Source organism: Wyeomyia smithii, chromosome 2 (genome assembly GCF_029784165.1).
Source record: "Wyeomyia smithii strain HCP4-BCI-WySm-NY-G18 chromosome 2, ASM2978416v1, whole genome shotgun sequence".
NCBI lineage: Eukaryota > Metazoa > Arthropoda > Insecta > Diptera > Culicidae > Wyeomyia > Wyeomyia smithii.
Window position 1 is genome coordinate 37,230,431 of NC_073695.1, and position 17,119 is coordinate 37,247,549.

Here is a 17,119-nt window from a genome sequence, read left to right on the forward strand (position 1 = left end):
TTAATGTTTGTAAAAAATGCATTTCAAAAATTATAAATAAATTATAATAATTATAGAATAGTTACTGAGTTAGTTTTTGAAAACATCTCTAATGACCATCCTACGAAGTTCATAGCATGCAATTCTATGCGATTACAGCCGACAAAAAAAAACGAAAATCAAGATGCGATTCGGAAGTCCTCGAAAAGTGCAATTGGTTCAATAAACTTTTTTTATTAAATTATTTAAATAGACATTGAAATCAATCGAATTGCAAGTGCCTCATTGTAGACACTGGCCATTGACTTACACAATAAATGAAAACCAGTAGCTAATCTGTAATCATCTGATGTATAACCTAACTATGTGTGCATAGTTCATTTAGCAACATGGATGTAATCGGAGTTTTACATTTTTTGACATTCCTCCATAGCAGGCTTCATTTTTACTTGTTAGCACTGATACATTATTTACATTATCAGACGATAAGAATATGCAAGCCAGGCGTTACTGCTTCTTATCAATTCAACTTCTTTCTGTGTGCCACAATCATGCCTATTTCGATTATAAAAAAAAAACATCTCTGTGTAAAATACTATGCTGCTACTGTCGGTGAATGTTGCACAAGTTTACAGTTTTATTGTTTACGGCTAAAATTGCAAACATTGAATATTTTCATACTTCGAAATATTTTAGAACGTAATGCAATCTTACACAGTATTTAGAATAACGAAAATCTAAAAACAGTTAAAAACATATGAGAGGGCGCTAATGCTCTTACGGTGCGACACCAGATTGTACAATTGTTGAATTTTTCACGTTAGCCAATCATATGTTACGTAAAAATAATGTCGGATTATTTCCGAAATTTGCCTTACAATCTAATCACTCAGAGGGATTGCGTTCTTGAAATAGTTTTTTATCCTAACAATATCTGATCACTTAATCCGAATCACTTACAATACCTTATTGTGGTTAGACGGTTCCACTACCTGTGGCTGCCATTTTGGCTTGTTTTTTGTTTTCCCGCTCCCGTCGGCGGAGCTTCTTGCGTCGGCGATCGATGCTGGCCAGTTCGGCTTTAATCGCATTGTACGTTTTTCGTAACTCTTGGATCTTTTTCTTCAGAATCGCAATACGCTGGGCGCTGTTAAGTGCCGGATCTGTTGAAGAAGGTGAGACCGAATTTTAAAAATTGTATTCAAACAAAGTAGAGTTTTTTTTCTAATTACCCAAATTAACGAGGAAATTGTACTGACAGGGCCTACCGGATTTACCACTGGGGGAAGCCGTCGAGGAACCACCCGCACCGGATGATTGCCCGCCTACTGAACCTCCACGCTGGAATGCCATGGAATCAGAGTTGTCCTCGCTGTCGGTAGCTATTAAAAAAACACACAATTATATAAAGGTCACAAATAACCCCAAGGCCACTTACCGTTGCTTCCGACTGGGCGATGGTTTCCTCTCGATCCATAGCCACTGCTGGAGGCCAACCCCGCATTGGTTCTCCTCCGTTTGATAGTCGGTTCCTCGCTGGTTTTTCGCTGCCTTCGCTTCTTGGCTGGTGATGCATCTACTTCTTGATCTACGAAAAAGGAGTGGAATAAATGAATGGATCGAGCGGTGCTGAGTAACACAAGTGGCAAACTTACTTTCATCCTGACTGACGGAATCCCTAGGTGAACTGTTCGGTGTATCTGTAGCATCCGTCTGCGACGATGGCTTCCTTGCCATGACGATGGGATCCACTGTACTCGGCTCGAGATCCATCGGCACCGGTTTCAGATCCGGCGCGGCAATGTTTTGTGGTTGCAGGAAAGCGGAACCGGTTTCAACGTAAACTTTTGTCGATTCCTTTTGAGCAGCAGCTGACGAAACACCACAAACGGGAGCCGGTGAACCGGGAATGGTTTCCTCACAGAGCAACATCGAGAGCGATTCACTGTTGGTGTTCTGCTGCTGCTGTTTCTCGGAAGAGTCACCCACTAAAGGCAACCCGGTACCGATTTGCTGCTGGAGTTGCTCCTCACGACGTAGCCGTTCGAGTTCGTTCTGAGCGAAGGAGTCGTGTTGATCTTTCAGTTTCAGGTAGTTGTGCGATCCCATGCCTCGGCTTGTGACGGTATTCAGTTCACTTTGAATGATCGTTTCCAGGATGCTCGGTTGTTTACCTTTTTTCGCTATTGTGATGTCTGCGAAGTGACTAGGATGCGGAGGTTCTTCCTTAACGACGTCATGCAGCAGGTCACTCGTTTTGAGAACCAACCGTTCCTTGCAAGCTACGGCCGCCACAGCAGCAGCAGATGCTGCCGAATGCATGTCGGCCTGAGAAAGGTGCATGTGGTGGGATTTTTCTTCAACTTCTACCTTGATTAGCTTCTCGAAATCGGTCTGTTGATTATTGGGATTTGTGGCGGGGAGATCCAGTGCTTCTGGGTCTTCGATTACGAGACGATGCTCGGAATCGTTGGAATCCGTACTGTCCTCATCGTGGTGGGTAAAACGCGATGAATCCGCCTGGACGAGATTGGATGTTTCTAGCTTTTTGATCGACTCAGTCAAGTCCTGGCTCTTGGTGCAAGTTGCCGCCGGTAGTATTTCCGGCTTAATGGAGAACGTAATTGGAGCTGCCTTTGGAGCGAGGGGAGTCATTTTGGCCAAATCTATTTCCTTTTTCATAATGATGCTGTGGATTTCAATTTTCGGAGGTTCAGAGAGATGGGTTTTGATGGGTACTATCGGTACGAAACTAGGAGATTCGATTTTCAGAGGAATTGCGTTGATGGGACTGCAACTCGTTCCGGGTTCGATTAAGGGGATGGTTGTAGGAAGCTTGTGATGTCCGGTCGGAATTATATACTTCGGGAACTCGGTTTTTACGCTACTCGTATGGCTCTGTTGTGGATGACCAAGGGCTTTGAGTACCTTGTCAGCAATTGATGGCGGTTTTTCAATCTTAGGGGCATCGAACTCGAAGTTCATGTCGTTGAAATATTTCTTACAATTCTCCAATGTAGGTTCTGCCTTTATTTTTTCGTCGATTTTCGATGGACTCATTACCGATTCATTATTCGACGTTTCCGGTCCCGTAGGTGACATTACCGGTGTAAAGATGCCCTTAGTAACAACGACCGGTTTCGCTAATTCTGGTTTTTGTTCTTCACAAAGTACGGATGGTTTCTCTTCTCGTTGAGAAATAATAGTGCTTACACTGGGGGATTTTTGCAATACATCGTATGCGGAGTTTTCCACCTTAGAGGAGGAGGAAAATCCGGCAAAATATGGTGAAGATTTTTCTAGGGGAGTCATAGTACTGCTGAATGTGATCGCCGCTCCTTCCAACTCAGTTAATAATAACTTTTCCTTTTCCAAATCCCGTTCCTTTTCCCGCCGCACAAGTTTGAGCTTGTCAGTTTCTTTGATGGGTGAAATCTTCTTGGATTTTTTGTCCAGTATCCCCAAAGGATCAAGTTTTCTGGTTGGATTTTTCTTGCCTATCTTCTTTTCGTCACTCAGCAATGTCGGAGTCATCGAATTAACTACCTCCGCTTGCGGAACCTCCGACAAATGTTTTCTGGGAGTCGACCCAGCAGTGGTCGCATCAAGCTCAAATTCCACATCCTTAAATTCGTAAACATCGGAGATGTTATCTTCTAGTCGAGTTGCGCTGGATTCGAAGATTGATTTAATTGACAGAGCTTCCTTACTGAGCAGTTTGTTTTGGGCTGGAGTTAGTGTTGAAGATGAGAGCTTTTTCTCGGATGGCTGCGACAGAGCTGCACCAATGCCTAACCCTTTACCAATAGTGCTGCCCAACATTTTATCCATTTTCTTATCTCCAGAGAACTTTTTCTCCGCACGTAAAGCAGCTAACGTGCTAGAAGTAGTGGAAGTAACAGTAGTCGGTGCTGTTGCTGAAGGGATCGTCATTCCACCGCTGCCAGGTATTGTAGACGAAACGGCTGCCGAAACAGCAATGGCAGTAGTTGCTGCTGCGATGGCCGACTTGTTAATCACCGTAGCTACAATCTCGTCCTGGACGTTGATCATTTTTGTATTTTTCACTGGCACAAGGAGTTGCGTGGGATTTGAGGAAGTAATTTCTGTTCTGGCGGAAGGATTGCCTCGTGCACTCGAAGAAGGGGTACATACTGCGGTGGTTTTTTCCTCCGAAAGTAAATGCGACGGTTTGGTAATAATCGGAGCAGGTACATCTTTAATGAAGGTGGTGACCGCTGGTACTGCCGAGGAAGTACTGGTTCCAGCGTCAGCGTTTTCCTCAACGACTATAAGAGGAAGCTTATCAGCTTCAACTTCCCTGATTATGGTGCTTAATGCAAACTTAACTGCGTTGTTTTCTGCGTTCGCTAAAATTGCTGCAGCCGTCCCGTAAGTTTTCAAAGGGGGCTTCGCTAGTATACCACTGACGGATGGTTTCTCATCCGATGGTTTAAGGGTTGGCTTGTCTGCTGATTTTTCAACAACTTTTTCGATAGTTTTTACCTGTATACTTTCTGGGGTCGGTTTAGCATGTCTGTTGCTGCTTAGGGTCGCAGCGGAAATGCCACTCGATAGTGTTGTTGTGGTACTTGACACAGTTAGAGTCGGAGTGGGTGTAGATACGGTTGGTGGAGGAATTGGAGTTTCTGGTCCGGTGTCTGAGTCCACCATCGCCGTGATAGGTGAACTGGAGAATGCCTTATTGGAAGATTGTGATGATTCTTCTTCACTGAGGGTTTCCGTTTCGGAGGATTTTTCCTGCTCTTCTTCGGTCGGATCTTCCAATAGGCTTTTTCCATCGCTGCTCGCTGGTGTAGGTTTTGTATCGGTTGACGACTCGACGACGGTTTCTTTATCGCCCAGATCAGTTGCGGCCGAAGCTGACAGACCTGCAGCGACAGCTGAACTCGTAACATCCGTGGTCGTGGCAGTCGTGGTACTGTCCGACGCTGGAGAAGTCGGCGATTTAAGTTCCTTGAAGCCTTTGAGCTCGGAACGGATCTAGAGTGCAGGGGGTGAGATTCAGAAAATGTGCAATTTGAGAGAGAAGAGAAAAAAATTTGGGGTACCCCAGGTTAGTATTGTGATGCGGCGCGTAGGTCTTCGGTGGCGGGAAACAGTGCTGTGGCGTGGTGTAAGTTTCAGCTAATCAAGTCCGAAGCTGCTGACATGGATATGCTTTGTGCAAGATTGGAGCTTTAGCAAACACCGATGGTCAGTAGCTTCCGCACAAACGTCTAGTACAAATACATGCAAACAAACGAAAATCTACTAAGTTCTTGAGAAAAACCTACAGTATGTCTTTAATGTTACAATCTCAATTTACAAATCGGCAGTTTTTTTCTTGAATGTACTGCCCATAATCGCATAATTGTATCAATTGCAAAATTGGTTTTCGAGCAAATAACACTTTTATATTTTGACCTTAAATGCATTGTTCCCAATATATTCTTGCAAATAGACACTTCAACTAAACTTAGTATCACGAAGAAAGCACTACTTTACACTATGTGTAAATTGAACATTACTTTTAAAGTCAAATTGGTTGAAATTTTTGCAACGATACTTTTATGCCATCACTTTCAAGCTACTTTTGGAATATATCACAAGGGAAATGAAGTTTTTCTTGTATCAAACAAGCAAGAACTGAACATAAGAAACGGATCCCCGATGGTTGGTTACCGAACCAGAATAACTTCCGAGTTCCAAAGGATGCAGATGTGGATTTGGATAGAAGCTTTTTGTCAAAAAAGTTGAAAAAGTTAGGTAGTGTGACAATTATGCGGTTATTTACGCTATGTGACAAAACAACTTGGTATTTTTTACGACTTTTTTCAAACAAACATAAGTTTTTTTCAGATGTAAAAAGTACATACTATTTTAAGCATTTTCCATAAAAGTGCGAATTTCATAAAATGTCGATTGCTACAATTATGCGATCACAGGCAGTGTAGTCATATCGTAGTACGACCCTAGTAAACTTCAATGCACAGAGAATTCAACACTATTTGGTGAGATACCATAATGACTCTTGTCAAGTGTTTGGGTCCTAAAATAGGTTAGCATATTTTTAGTCGCTAACGGATCTTGCAGAGTATTGGAATCGTCAGTTTCCGAATAGCAAATAAGGATAATGATTGAATTATTGTCAAATCAAAATGCAGAGAAACCACAAGTTGAATTTAGCAAATTTTCAAAGTCTGCTTCACGACTATGCCCTAAAAAACACAACTAATATATCTGCCTTAACTTTGTTCGTTGAAACATCGATTGAATACATTAAAAGGCTACTCAGTCTACAAATAATTCCCTTTTCCATTAGAACAAAATCAGGCGGCATCCTAAATGAAAAAACTTAAACTTTTTCCCACATCTAATTAAATCATGAAGAAACTCAGGTTCGCGTGGTCATTGAGTAAACCAAAGACTATATGGAGACACAACCTGACAAAAGCAGCGATAGTCTTCAGCCGTATCGGCCCGTACGGTACAGCTAAGTACAGGAAATAAGACAAAATCTAAGCAAACCTAAGATACTATTTCACCGCAGAACACAAAATACAAAAAAGAAGAAAAACAGGAAACACCGCGCCACACTATAGCCACTGTGTTCCCGCTGCAAGAAAGGAAAACGTTAATAATAGTTCTTGTATGCTTTTTTTGTACGTGAGCGATAGATAGAGAAACAGACAGATAGAAACAGTAGCGAGAGTGTGAGAGAGAATTGAGGCGACAAACCCCGAAATTTACTTGATTCAGATCGTAATCGCGGCCCTTGGAAGCTCCGTTGCTAAACTCGTCCGAGATGGCCGCCGCGTCCGAGGACGAGCCCGCTTCGGCCGTTGTACTTACTTTCGTGCTGCTCGAACTAATGCTGCTGCTGGATGACGAAGACGAAGAGGACGAGTTGGAGGATGCCGTCGAGGACGAACTGTTGCTGTTGGTATTGGCTGGGCCCTTTTTGATAGGCTCATCGGAGTCAGTGTCACTGGTATTGTCATCGGTGGCGATCGATAGCGACGAAATGTCTGTGTTGTTGGAGGTGCGACGCTTTGAAGAGGACGATGGCGGGGGATGACCACCGCGGGTTACTGGTCGACGATTCGGAGGTCCCGTTCCCTGATGGGCTGATGCAGGCGATTTATTCCGGTGGGATGAAATACTCGGCGTTGTGGATCGTGGTGAATTAGTGGAGGTATGTCCGGAGATGTCCCCTTTGGAGCTGCCCCGAATACGTTTGGAAGCTTTCGGGGTGGTGGTCGGTGTTGTAGCGGCACTCGACGGAGTTGTCGACAGCGATGGATTTCCACTGCTTTGTGGGGTAGAGGCGTGTTTGCTACTGCTGCTATTCCGATCGGATTTACCTTTCTTGGTTTTACTGTTGGTAAGATTTTCCGCGATACGCTCTTTGCGTACCCATTCGTCATACCTTGTGTTCCAGCCAGTGTAATGTACCAAATAAATGGGGCTGCCTTCTTGTTTGGCAATCTCGATGACTTTTGCCTCATAGGTTACCTTTTGTTCATCATAATACACTTTAAGCTTGTCTCCGACTTCTATCGGAAAATCGGGAGAAGGATCAACTTTGCCTGTTTCGGTGGTTGCCTTACTATCACCACTGGCTGATGAAGAAGAGGCTCCACTTGAGGATCCTTTTCCACTATCCTTATCGTCTTTTTTCGAATCCGTTGAGTCGGTCTCTTTTCTCTTGCGACCGCGTTTTTCATTGGGATCAACTTTGCTGCCATCATTAGCAACTTTCGTTGGAGGACCTGTCGGTTTAGCTGATTTTTCCTTTTTAGCAGGCGGGTTGAGATCCTCTTTTTTGCCTAATGACCCTTCTTTGTTCTTTTCTTTTTCCTTCTCCTCAAACTTATCGACAAGCGCTTTAACCTTGCCAGCGCCAGCACCGGAAAGCTTCCGTTTAGTTGCAGTTGGGGGCTTAGTTTCAGCAGTGCTTGACTCACTGGTGTTACCAGACTCATCGACAGCTGAACTGGAAGCAGCTTCAGCTGCAGCCACGGCTGCCGCTACCGATGTTACCTTACTCGAGGTCGACGGTTTCTCCTTTTCTGTAATTTTCGGGGATTGCACAGAGCTGGCACGCACCAGACTGCGACCTTTCGAACGGTTTGTACGCGGATGAGGAACCATGGTACATCCCAATTTCCGATTGAATTCCTCAAATGAGAACAAAAACTTCTTATAAGCTTGTTTTACTAGATTTGTTATGCTTGCCGTAGCTGGGGAGAATCCCAACCGCAACGCAATTTGCTTCCACTGGTTTTGGCTGGTTACTCGATTATAACCATTGAGCTTCTGTACAGCTCGGAATAGTCGGTATAGATTAACGTCACGATTGATTATCGATGGAACCTTATTCAATGGTGTCCCGCGATCATCCATAAATTTGTACAATTGAGCCACAAAATGATCCTTCTCTTCGGTAGGCTCATCATCAGAACTGTCCGTTTCCAGTTCTTGTTCCGAATCGCTGCAACTACCAGCCATCCCGAACAATGCTTCGCGATCCCAATGCGCAGGGAGTGTATCGTTATCCATAAAATCTAGCGCAGCGGAAACCGCAGCGACCTCGGATTTGTTGGTACAATCTCGAGTGAATTCAGTTGCTTCCTTCTTCGGTACAGTGTAGTAACGGCCGTCCTTGAACGACCGCACCAAGTATTCATCCTTCACGCGAATCCGAACCGTGTCCTGGGCGGTCGGTGCAACCACCAAACCCGGGAACCAGTTTTCCTTCGGATTCTTGCGCTTGTTGTCTGTGGATTCCACACATACCACCTTACCAATGTTCTCCTCTTTATCACTAGTATTTGCACGTGCGTTCGGGACCGGTTCGTCATCTTCGTCGGAGCTTTCGTCCTGTAGTAGATGCCGGGACCTGGGAGAAAGTATTAAAATATCAACATTTTTGGCTAGTTGTTATTAAAAGTCTATGTCGGTTATCAACATTTTTGGCTAGTTGTTATTAAAAGTCTATGTCGGTTATAAATACGGTTATAGTAAGTTTGCCGATATAGTAAGTAAGAAGCAGCCTCGTAAACTCACCTCCTTCCTCTGCGACCGCCAATTACCGGATTGCCGAAATGCTCCGGATGAGTTAGTGGCAACTGATCAAGCGTTTCACTTTCATTAAAATGTCTTCCACTTTTCAAACACAATGCACTACGCCGAAGCGTCGTAATGTCCCCATCGTCAAACACTACCGTGTACTGCGAACAGTCCTGAATCTTGGTCAGCGTCGCTTCCACGTACTCTTTCCGCTCCGGATGTTTTACTTCGACGGTAGCACCAGCGCGGAGCGCCCCCTTGATCTGGTCGTCGGACACGATGCCGGATCCGAGTCCAGTCTGTTTGTACGCAACCTTGCACTTGATGTTCCGTACCACTTTGCGGACCTTGGCCTCGCAAAAAGCCCCCTTGTATTTGGCGCTTACCTCCGTGCCAACAGTCAAATACGGGGGGTCGTCTATTTGCTGCAGTGATAGAACATAATTAGTTAAATTTACGCACTTCACTCTTACTGTAAACCAGTTTCAAGACCTTATTTCGAATGGAAAGTTGCACATGAAGTGCATATTCGTGGTTGACATAAAACGCAAACTACGCCACGAAAACGCAAAGAAAAAAAAAGACAGCAAAAACTTACTTGCATATTCTGGAGGAAATAGCGCTCGAAACTGAGATTATCACTAACAATCGCCACGGTTACGGGTTATTCGGAGATTGCGGTCCACATTGAATCCGAAATAAGCCGGAATTTCACAACATTTCAGGGTAATTTTTAGCGAAAAACTCTGCTGCGTATGCTTGCTCGTTTCGTTGCGTCTTGAAAATTATTGATAGATTTTTTCCTCCTTTAACACACACGCGCATTGAACGAACGTGCGAAATAAAAACAACACTGAAACAAAATCAACTAGTGTGAGTAATGTTTTGGTCGTTTTGACAGTCGAGAAGCGCCCGAATACTTCAGTTCAGGTGAGGGAGCAAACTGCTTGTGCGTGAATGTGTGTGTTGTGTTATTTTATGCTTGACGACTATGTGAAGCAGTGATGCCACATTTTCGTTTGTATTTCGGAGCTCCAAAAATCTTTTCACCTTAGTAAAATTTAAAAAAATCTGTATAAAAATCTGCATATGTACTAGGCATATCCTTCTTGAAAAAAAACGCATTATAGCTTGTTTAACATTTATCCCGTGTCTCATTTATGCACACGTTTATGCGTAGCATATGAATATAGTAAAACCTCCGACACGCTGAACCGCATTTGAGTTAATTTTTGTTTTTCAACTATATCAAGAAGCTCAATTTACGACCCCATGAAAACCAAAAAAATCTGTATGAATCAGTATTATTTCCAGAAAATCTGCAATCTGTATATGCAGATATCTGTATGAAAAATACGCAAGAAATCTGTATAAATGCAGATACTGATACTATCACTGATGTGAAGCCAAAGGCAATATGTATTATTAATGCCGAATTCGTTTTTACGGCAGGACTATAACGTCCCGGACTACACTTTGCAGCTGAAAAAAAAAACACTTTCCGAGCAGTTGCAATGGTGTGCGTAATAGCAGAGGTAGCTGTCACTTGTTTTGTTTTGGTCATTATCGCCATTGTCTTTTTGTCGCGTTTGTGCTACTGTATCATCGGATTCGGACGATGATGATTCCAAAAGCTTGAAAGTTTCCTCCATTTCGCAATTGATTTGACAAAATAAAATCCAACCTAATATTGTGATTTCAGAGAAAAATTAGAATCTTGCGCTCTAACTGACAACCGCAACTGACAACCGAAAATGACAATCTCAGACAGCACCGATAAAAATGCGACTCAAGAACTTGTTTGTCAAAGCGTATAGAGCTTTCTACGCCAGATCTCACCAATACAGGCTTAGTCTGTATCCTTATAAAATCGATTTGTTTTCAACCAAAAAATCAGCTGATATTCAATTTCGAAAAATATTGCACTTATGAATCCTAGTTCATTAGTGTTACCTGTTTTAACAAACTTTGTTTTTGTGGAAAACCAGAAACTAAAAATCGGCTTACAACTTGAATAAAAGCTCGGGGCAGGAGGAAATTTTTTGTTTCTACCAGCGTGTTGATTATTTGCAACCAAAATTAAACTTGTATTAGTGAAATCGACCACTTATACTAGCGCAGATAGGAAGGTCTATGCACTCTTAATTTACTTCAATTGAAATTGAATAGCATTGACTTATAGCGAATTTCTTTATTCCACTGTGTGCGGGCAAAACTGCCGAGGAATAATAAAACGTCATCGCCATTTAAGACGCAAGTAAGAAAGAGATGTCAGATAACTGTTTACGAATATAGCACGTGCGGTAGTGGGTTGAAGCTGATAAATTTTACAGTGCGCTTCGGGCAGCACGGCAGGACAAAACTGGGTCAAAATCGAGCGAATAAAGAAAGGTTTTGACAGCAGTTAGTGCGCTTCCGGGTCAAAACGAGGTGAGCTGGTGGAATAAAAAAAATCGCTATTAGTGCCGCCTTGATTTCTTGCCCTTGACTATGCAGCAGAGCCGCAATATGGTTTGCACTCAGAATGTTCCACGAAAAAAACTAGTTATAATCCATTATTTGACGTTGCTTAAACATTATGCAATATAACATAGTTTTCACAAAAAATGACCTTCCGTGCTTCGACGAATTGATGTTTCGGACTTTGTACGTATTGTTATAGTTTGGCCATTTGGAGCTGTTTGCAAAATATTTCTTCGATATTTAATGGTCCCCATGGCGTTGCCTCCGCTCTAATGTCGAGGTCAACCAACTTGTCACGTAACTTTGGCGTTTGGCCCATGGCCAAAAAAGTTAGTCTTATGAATACCACATTATTTTTTCACTGTTCACGGAACTAAAATCACTAAAATTACCAGTTAACATCATCTCCTTTTATGTTTAACATTTACTCCTAGCGAAAATCCGAAGCTTCTGAGCCCTACCGCTAAACGAAATTCGAAGGCCTAATTTCCCCATAACCTCTATTGGCTCCAGCATGAGAATTCCTAAGCTCCAGAAAGTCTTGTTTTGGAAATTTGTTTCCTTGGATAACATAAATGTTTTCCAGTACCGCAAAAGCGTACAGCGCATTGTTTCTATGTCTGTTTCTTGACTTTTCAAAAATAAGCTTTATTACTATCATAACATGTAGCGTTATTACTATCATAACATGTTAGACATAATTGTCCCACGACTTTTATTTTATATATCATGGCATTGTTGTGATAAATACATCAAATCGACAAAAGCATGCGAACTTTACCAAACCAGTAAAAATAGGCGAAATGGTGCCCATCGCTGATAGCAATAAATCGTACATGCCTTTGATGATGAATATGATATTCTTTTCTCGATCAAGACAAACGAAAACCTAAAGCCTGTAGTACACTCTTTGTCTAATGGTCAAATATTTGACCTTCTGACATAATGGTCAAATTTATTTGACATCATGGTTGTTGTTTGCCCGTGTTTGCCCCATGTTAAAATTGGAGAGTGACAAACAATTATATTTGACCAAATTTTTATCTGTCAAGAAAAATGACAAATATTTGACGCTCGGTCAAAGAGTGTAATACAGGCTTGAGAAACAAATAAGAAGACTCTAGTTAACTAATGAGGTGTAGAGAATAAAACTAATACGGATATTTTTGTATTTCAATTACGAACATTTTACTATCCCCAGTTGAACGTGTATCGATTGCTATTCCTAACAGCACTTTTTTACCAGTGTTTGAGATGTTTGACAGTTGCGGGTGTTGCTTCTTCTTTTTCTTGAAAATACCCTGCATTCTAATTTTTTTGTGAAAGGACAATATTTGACACGCGAAGAACAATGATCAAAGCCAACCGATTTTGACACATTTTTTTTTATTTTGACACATACGTATGAATGTTCTGGTGTCTTCAAAACTGCACTCTGTTTCTTTCGCGGACTGTCCGTGACAGAAAAAGGGTAGTCTGCCCACTTAAAACTAGATCTCGAGCTCGGCAAAAAAACATCCGAGTTCACTCGGCAACTTTGGATTCAACCGGTATTTCAGCAAAAAAATGCCTGTTGCCGACAGTTGTCAGATCATTTTGCCGAGACTTCGCCCAAAAACTAAGCTTGACGAATCTCATCTCTATTTTTTGTCGAATTTATCGTTAATCACTGTTGATGCCGAGGTCAGCAAAAACATTACTGGTATCTCGGCACAAATTTTACTCGTTGCCGTGTTTCGGCAATACAGCTGTCATTCTCATGAAGGAGTTGCCGCCATTTTTCTTAGTGCAAATTTATGCGTGTTACGGGTGAGCAAACAGGAATCAGATACAAGTTTGGCTGAAATTTGTGCAAATTACAAGTGTTTACAATCCGGTAGCCGAAAAAAATGTAGTACAGTTTGGTGGGAAGTGGCTGGAACCTAAAATGTGTAGTTTCAAATCGTGTGAATACAATATTGTATTTGTTTTAGGGATAGGCATTAGGCGTAATTTTAGATTAGATGTTTAGCTCAATGCCCTACTGGCGAGCAAGATAAAGATAAGTATTCTAGATTTAATATGAATAAATTTCTTTACTTACTAAAACTCATCGAGCTTATAATTTATCTTTTGAAGGAAAACTACCTGATTCACAGCAAAACTATTTTCTGCGATTGGAATCCACTGAAAAAACGGCTCTTTACTCTGCCGAACATTCAGCTTATATAACCGAAAGGTCGTTAGGCTGGTTTGCCGCTTCTCGGCTGGATTTGCCGAGAGCACAGTCAACTGTGTACCGCGATTCTCGGCATAAAATGACATCTGTCAAATATTGGTTTTCCGAGATTCTCGGCACAAGAGATTCAGCCGAGATGGTTGCCGAGCACTCGGCTGTCCAAATCTCGGCACAAACAATGCCGAGATTCGGCGAAATTTTTTAAGTGTGTGGGATAGTCCGGAAAATGAAAAAAAAAAAAACAGTTATAGGACAAAGTGTAATTCGCGGTGTAGCTACGCCGCAAAAACGAAAACGACATAAGAGATTTGCCCAAAACTGAACGCGGCCTAATCCAAACACCGCGGTTTAATCAAAGGCCGCGCTGAGTTGCCAGATATATATGCTGTTTTTGTTTGCATTAACCCTCATTGTTGAAGTATCGGGAAAATCCTTGAAGAAATCACTGCACAATATAGTAATAATATTGCTTTAACGTTTCGAATTACGTATTAAATTATTCAACTTTTGGTAGTCAAACATATTTTAAACCCTCATTGCATCCCTATTCTCGATCCTATTCCGATAAGAGTGATTTATAGCTTGTTAATTAAAGCTTAATCAGTCGTTATACAACCAAAATTGTTTATTGGGAAGAGCTCGAATGGAATTGAAATTGAAAAATTCGTTTCAAATGAAATTAAGAAAACCACAGATAACAGATATCCAAGCTAGAACAAAAAACTACAGAAGTCGCGTGTAAGATTTCAAAATCTTACTTGTTTGGAATGCTAACGACATCTTTGTGCAACTTGCGACTTTAACCACTTTAGTGATCCCGCATAATCAACAACCATATATGGGAAATATTCTATATCGTCCATAAACATTATCTTTTATTGTGAAATGGACCATAAATGTACAATAACACAGATCATATCAACAATCTAAGATATGCTAATCACTTAAATTACAATATGGGGAAAGGGCGGTTAAGCATAGTTACCATACAAAAAGGAGGATTTTCACGAACAACTTTATTGTGGTACAATATTGGCTACGGTTGAAATATCATCCACTTTTTGCGAGTAAAACATCAATCCTGATTGTTCTAGCTACGTTGGATTACAAAAGCATCATTTTCATTAGCATCACGAGATATTGTTTGTTTATAGTAGTTTGCAGTAAAAATGACAATGAAGCATGCTTTCCGAATATAGTACGTTAGAAAAAAAAAAAAATTAGGAACCATAACCAATATAGTTTTTTTTCTTTTTCATTCATGAATAAACAAGATGATTAAAAAAGTAAGTTTTATTACACGAATTTGATTACGTGTTTATGCATAACATATACATTAAACATAACAATTAATTCTTCTTGTACTCTCTTGGCACGTATTCAATGCGTTTTTTACTCTAGCCTTAAAAAACAAAACTGCTGCAGATTTTTTTCTTGTAAAATATTTCTGCAGCTCCTGAATCAATCTAAACTCGAACATTTTCGTCAGACAGCACCTTCTTGTTGATCGCGTTGTGGGTTCGTCGAACCAAATTTGCCTTCTTTAAGTTGGCAATCTTCTGAGCGATGTATCTCGTGACTTCCGTTTACTCTGAACGTTTCCTGATACTTAGAACGTTTTGTACACCAACACGAATAGCTGCACGTTCGGCGATTTTGTCTGAAAATAGAGAATAAAGACATTTTTTAGGAAAGGTGAATAATTTTCTGGAAAGGATTTGTAGATGTGCGGTTCTATGAATGGGGCTTTCACTTAAAAATTTTTAGTGTCAGGGGTCCGTGTGCGTGTGGAAAATAAGCCCAAGGGAGAAAGATGCCACCCACAACAATCAACTACGTTGGATCGAATTCGTTTACAGTTCCAAGCGGAGTGAACCACCTGCGTTTTTCACGCGCAAATGCACATTTTGTATGAACACTTCGCTTAGAACTCTAAAAAGGGGTAAAAGCAACAAAAATTACTACAGATAAACTCCAGCACGTTGGGGTCCAATTTTTCAGGGGGTGGGTATAGTGGAGTTCCATCCTCTTTTCTCAAATTTGAATACCGGTGGCACGCCTGACCGGTAACGCTCATTTTGATAAGATTTTCCGCCCCCACCAACCGCACAGCCAGCAATCCAGCAAACATACTATCCGTTTTAGCGCGGTCATCACATTCAATCAGTTCTACTGTCATCGGTATTCCATCTTGCGTGGTGAAGCAAGCCAGGATATATAAGAAGATATAAGAAAACGGGAAAAGAATGTGCTCTACAAAAAAAAGTTAATTCAATGTTACCTGTGGATAATTATTTTTGTCTTTAATCAATTGCACCTCCTTTGACAATTTTAAAGCGTGCTCATCTGACGCCATTTTTTCCTCCTGTGCCTTCAACAGTTTCCGCCTGCTAACCTTCAATTGATCCTTCAGTTTTTTATTTTCTACTTCCAGAGTGATGCATTTCGAGTAGCTGTCTGTATCGGGCTCATCAGCTATATCGGCACAAATCTCAAAGTCAACAGAGTGAGTCGAATAATTTTTATTCGTTCTAGTTTCATCCAGGGTTTGCATTCGATGCTCTGAGGAATCAATTTCCTTCACGCAGTTTTTGTGTTGGTTTGGCTTGTCTAGCTTGGCTTGGTTTTTCTGTTCATGAAACCGATTATCTCCGCATTGGAGTTGATCGTTTTGTCCAATCGTGATCGTTTATTTTGGTTAGTCGTTTCATTTGTACCCAGAACATCCAGTTCTTCTTTGAACATACCCCGCATATGCCACGCATAAAAACGAATTTGTGTTTTTATCACTCCGCTTTGCCAGTCCTGCTGATCCGTTCTAAAGGTTTATTTCTGATCTCCAGTCTCCTTTGAGGATCAAGACAAAGTGGAGCGTGATGACCAAGAAAAAAAACAATCTTACCTGTTCGTGCAGATCAGCCTCGTTCAGTTTTGCAGCAGCCATTTTGTCTGCTTTCCATTTGGCAGAGAATTTTGTTTCTGAAAATAATTGATTTTATTAGTCACATTATATGCCATGATGCAGTTCTACTTACTTTTTGAATTGTGTGTGTTTTTATCGTAGTTATCCTTTCTTTTACCAGCCATTTCGAAAATTTCAGCCACTCAAGTTTTCACCCAAACTACAGCGTGGCAACCGTGGCAGCTCAAACTAAACCTGTGCTGGTTGGTAGGGATGGGCGATACTAGCATCGATACCAACGGTATCGATACTAGGGGTCACTTTGCTGTACATTGTCACTATTCTGATTATAGTTCTGGTATAATCGTTTGAAGTTGCGTACTTTCATCCTTTTATCGGAGTATAGTAACTGAACGGTATTTTATATTGTCAACGGAACATTTACCGTTATAATTATATGTAATAAAACAATTTTAAACACG

At 41.4% G+C, this 17,119-nt stretch overlaps 1 protein-coding gene and 1 long non-coding RNA gene across 4 annotated transcripts; both read right to left on the reverse strand.

The window, feature by feature from the left end:
- Positions 1 to 197: 197 nt before the first annotated feature.
- On the reverse strand, positions 198 to 9,875 carry LOC129720800 (AT-rich interactive domain-containing protein 4B). 2 transcript variants are annotated; one of them, XM_055672554.1, is made up of 7 exons: positions 9,653 to 9,875; positions 9,052 to 9,479; positions 6,835 to 8,884; positions 1,635 to 4,983; positions 1,418 to 1,567; positions 1,212 to 1,361; positions 198 to 1,142 (listed from the first exon to the last, which is right to left on the reverse strand). In XM_055672554.1, exons 1-7 carry the CDS (start codon positions 9,656 to 9,658, stop codon positions 955 to 957), a joined length of 6,321 nt encoding a protein of 2,106 aa, XP_055528529.1. In that variant the 5' UTR covers positions 9,659 to 9,875; the 3' UTR covers positions 198 to 954. The 2 variants fall into 2 exon arrangements, with proteins under 2 accessions (XP_055528529.1, XP_055528528.1); XM_055672553.1 differs by having other exon boundaries at positions 6,733 to 8,884.
- Positions 9,876 to 15,041: 5,166 nt separating this feature from the next.
- Positions 15,042 to 16,897, reverse strand: LOC129724486 (uncharacterized). Of its 2 annotated transcripts, none has more exons than XR_008727929.1 (4): positions 16,771 to 16,897; positions 16,638 to 16,714; positions 16,017 to 16,582; positions 15,042 to 15,395 (listed from the first exon to the last, which is right to left on the reverse strand). It is a non-coding gene; the product is annotated as an uncharacterized LOC129724486 (long non-coding RNA). The 2 variants fall into 2 exon arrangements; XR_008727928.1 differs by having other exon boundaries at positions 15,869 to 16,582.
- Between the last annotated feature and the right edge of the window lie 222 nt (positions 16,898 to 17,119).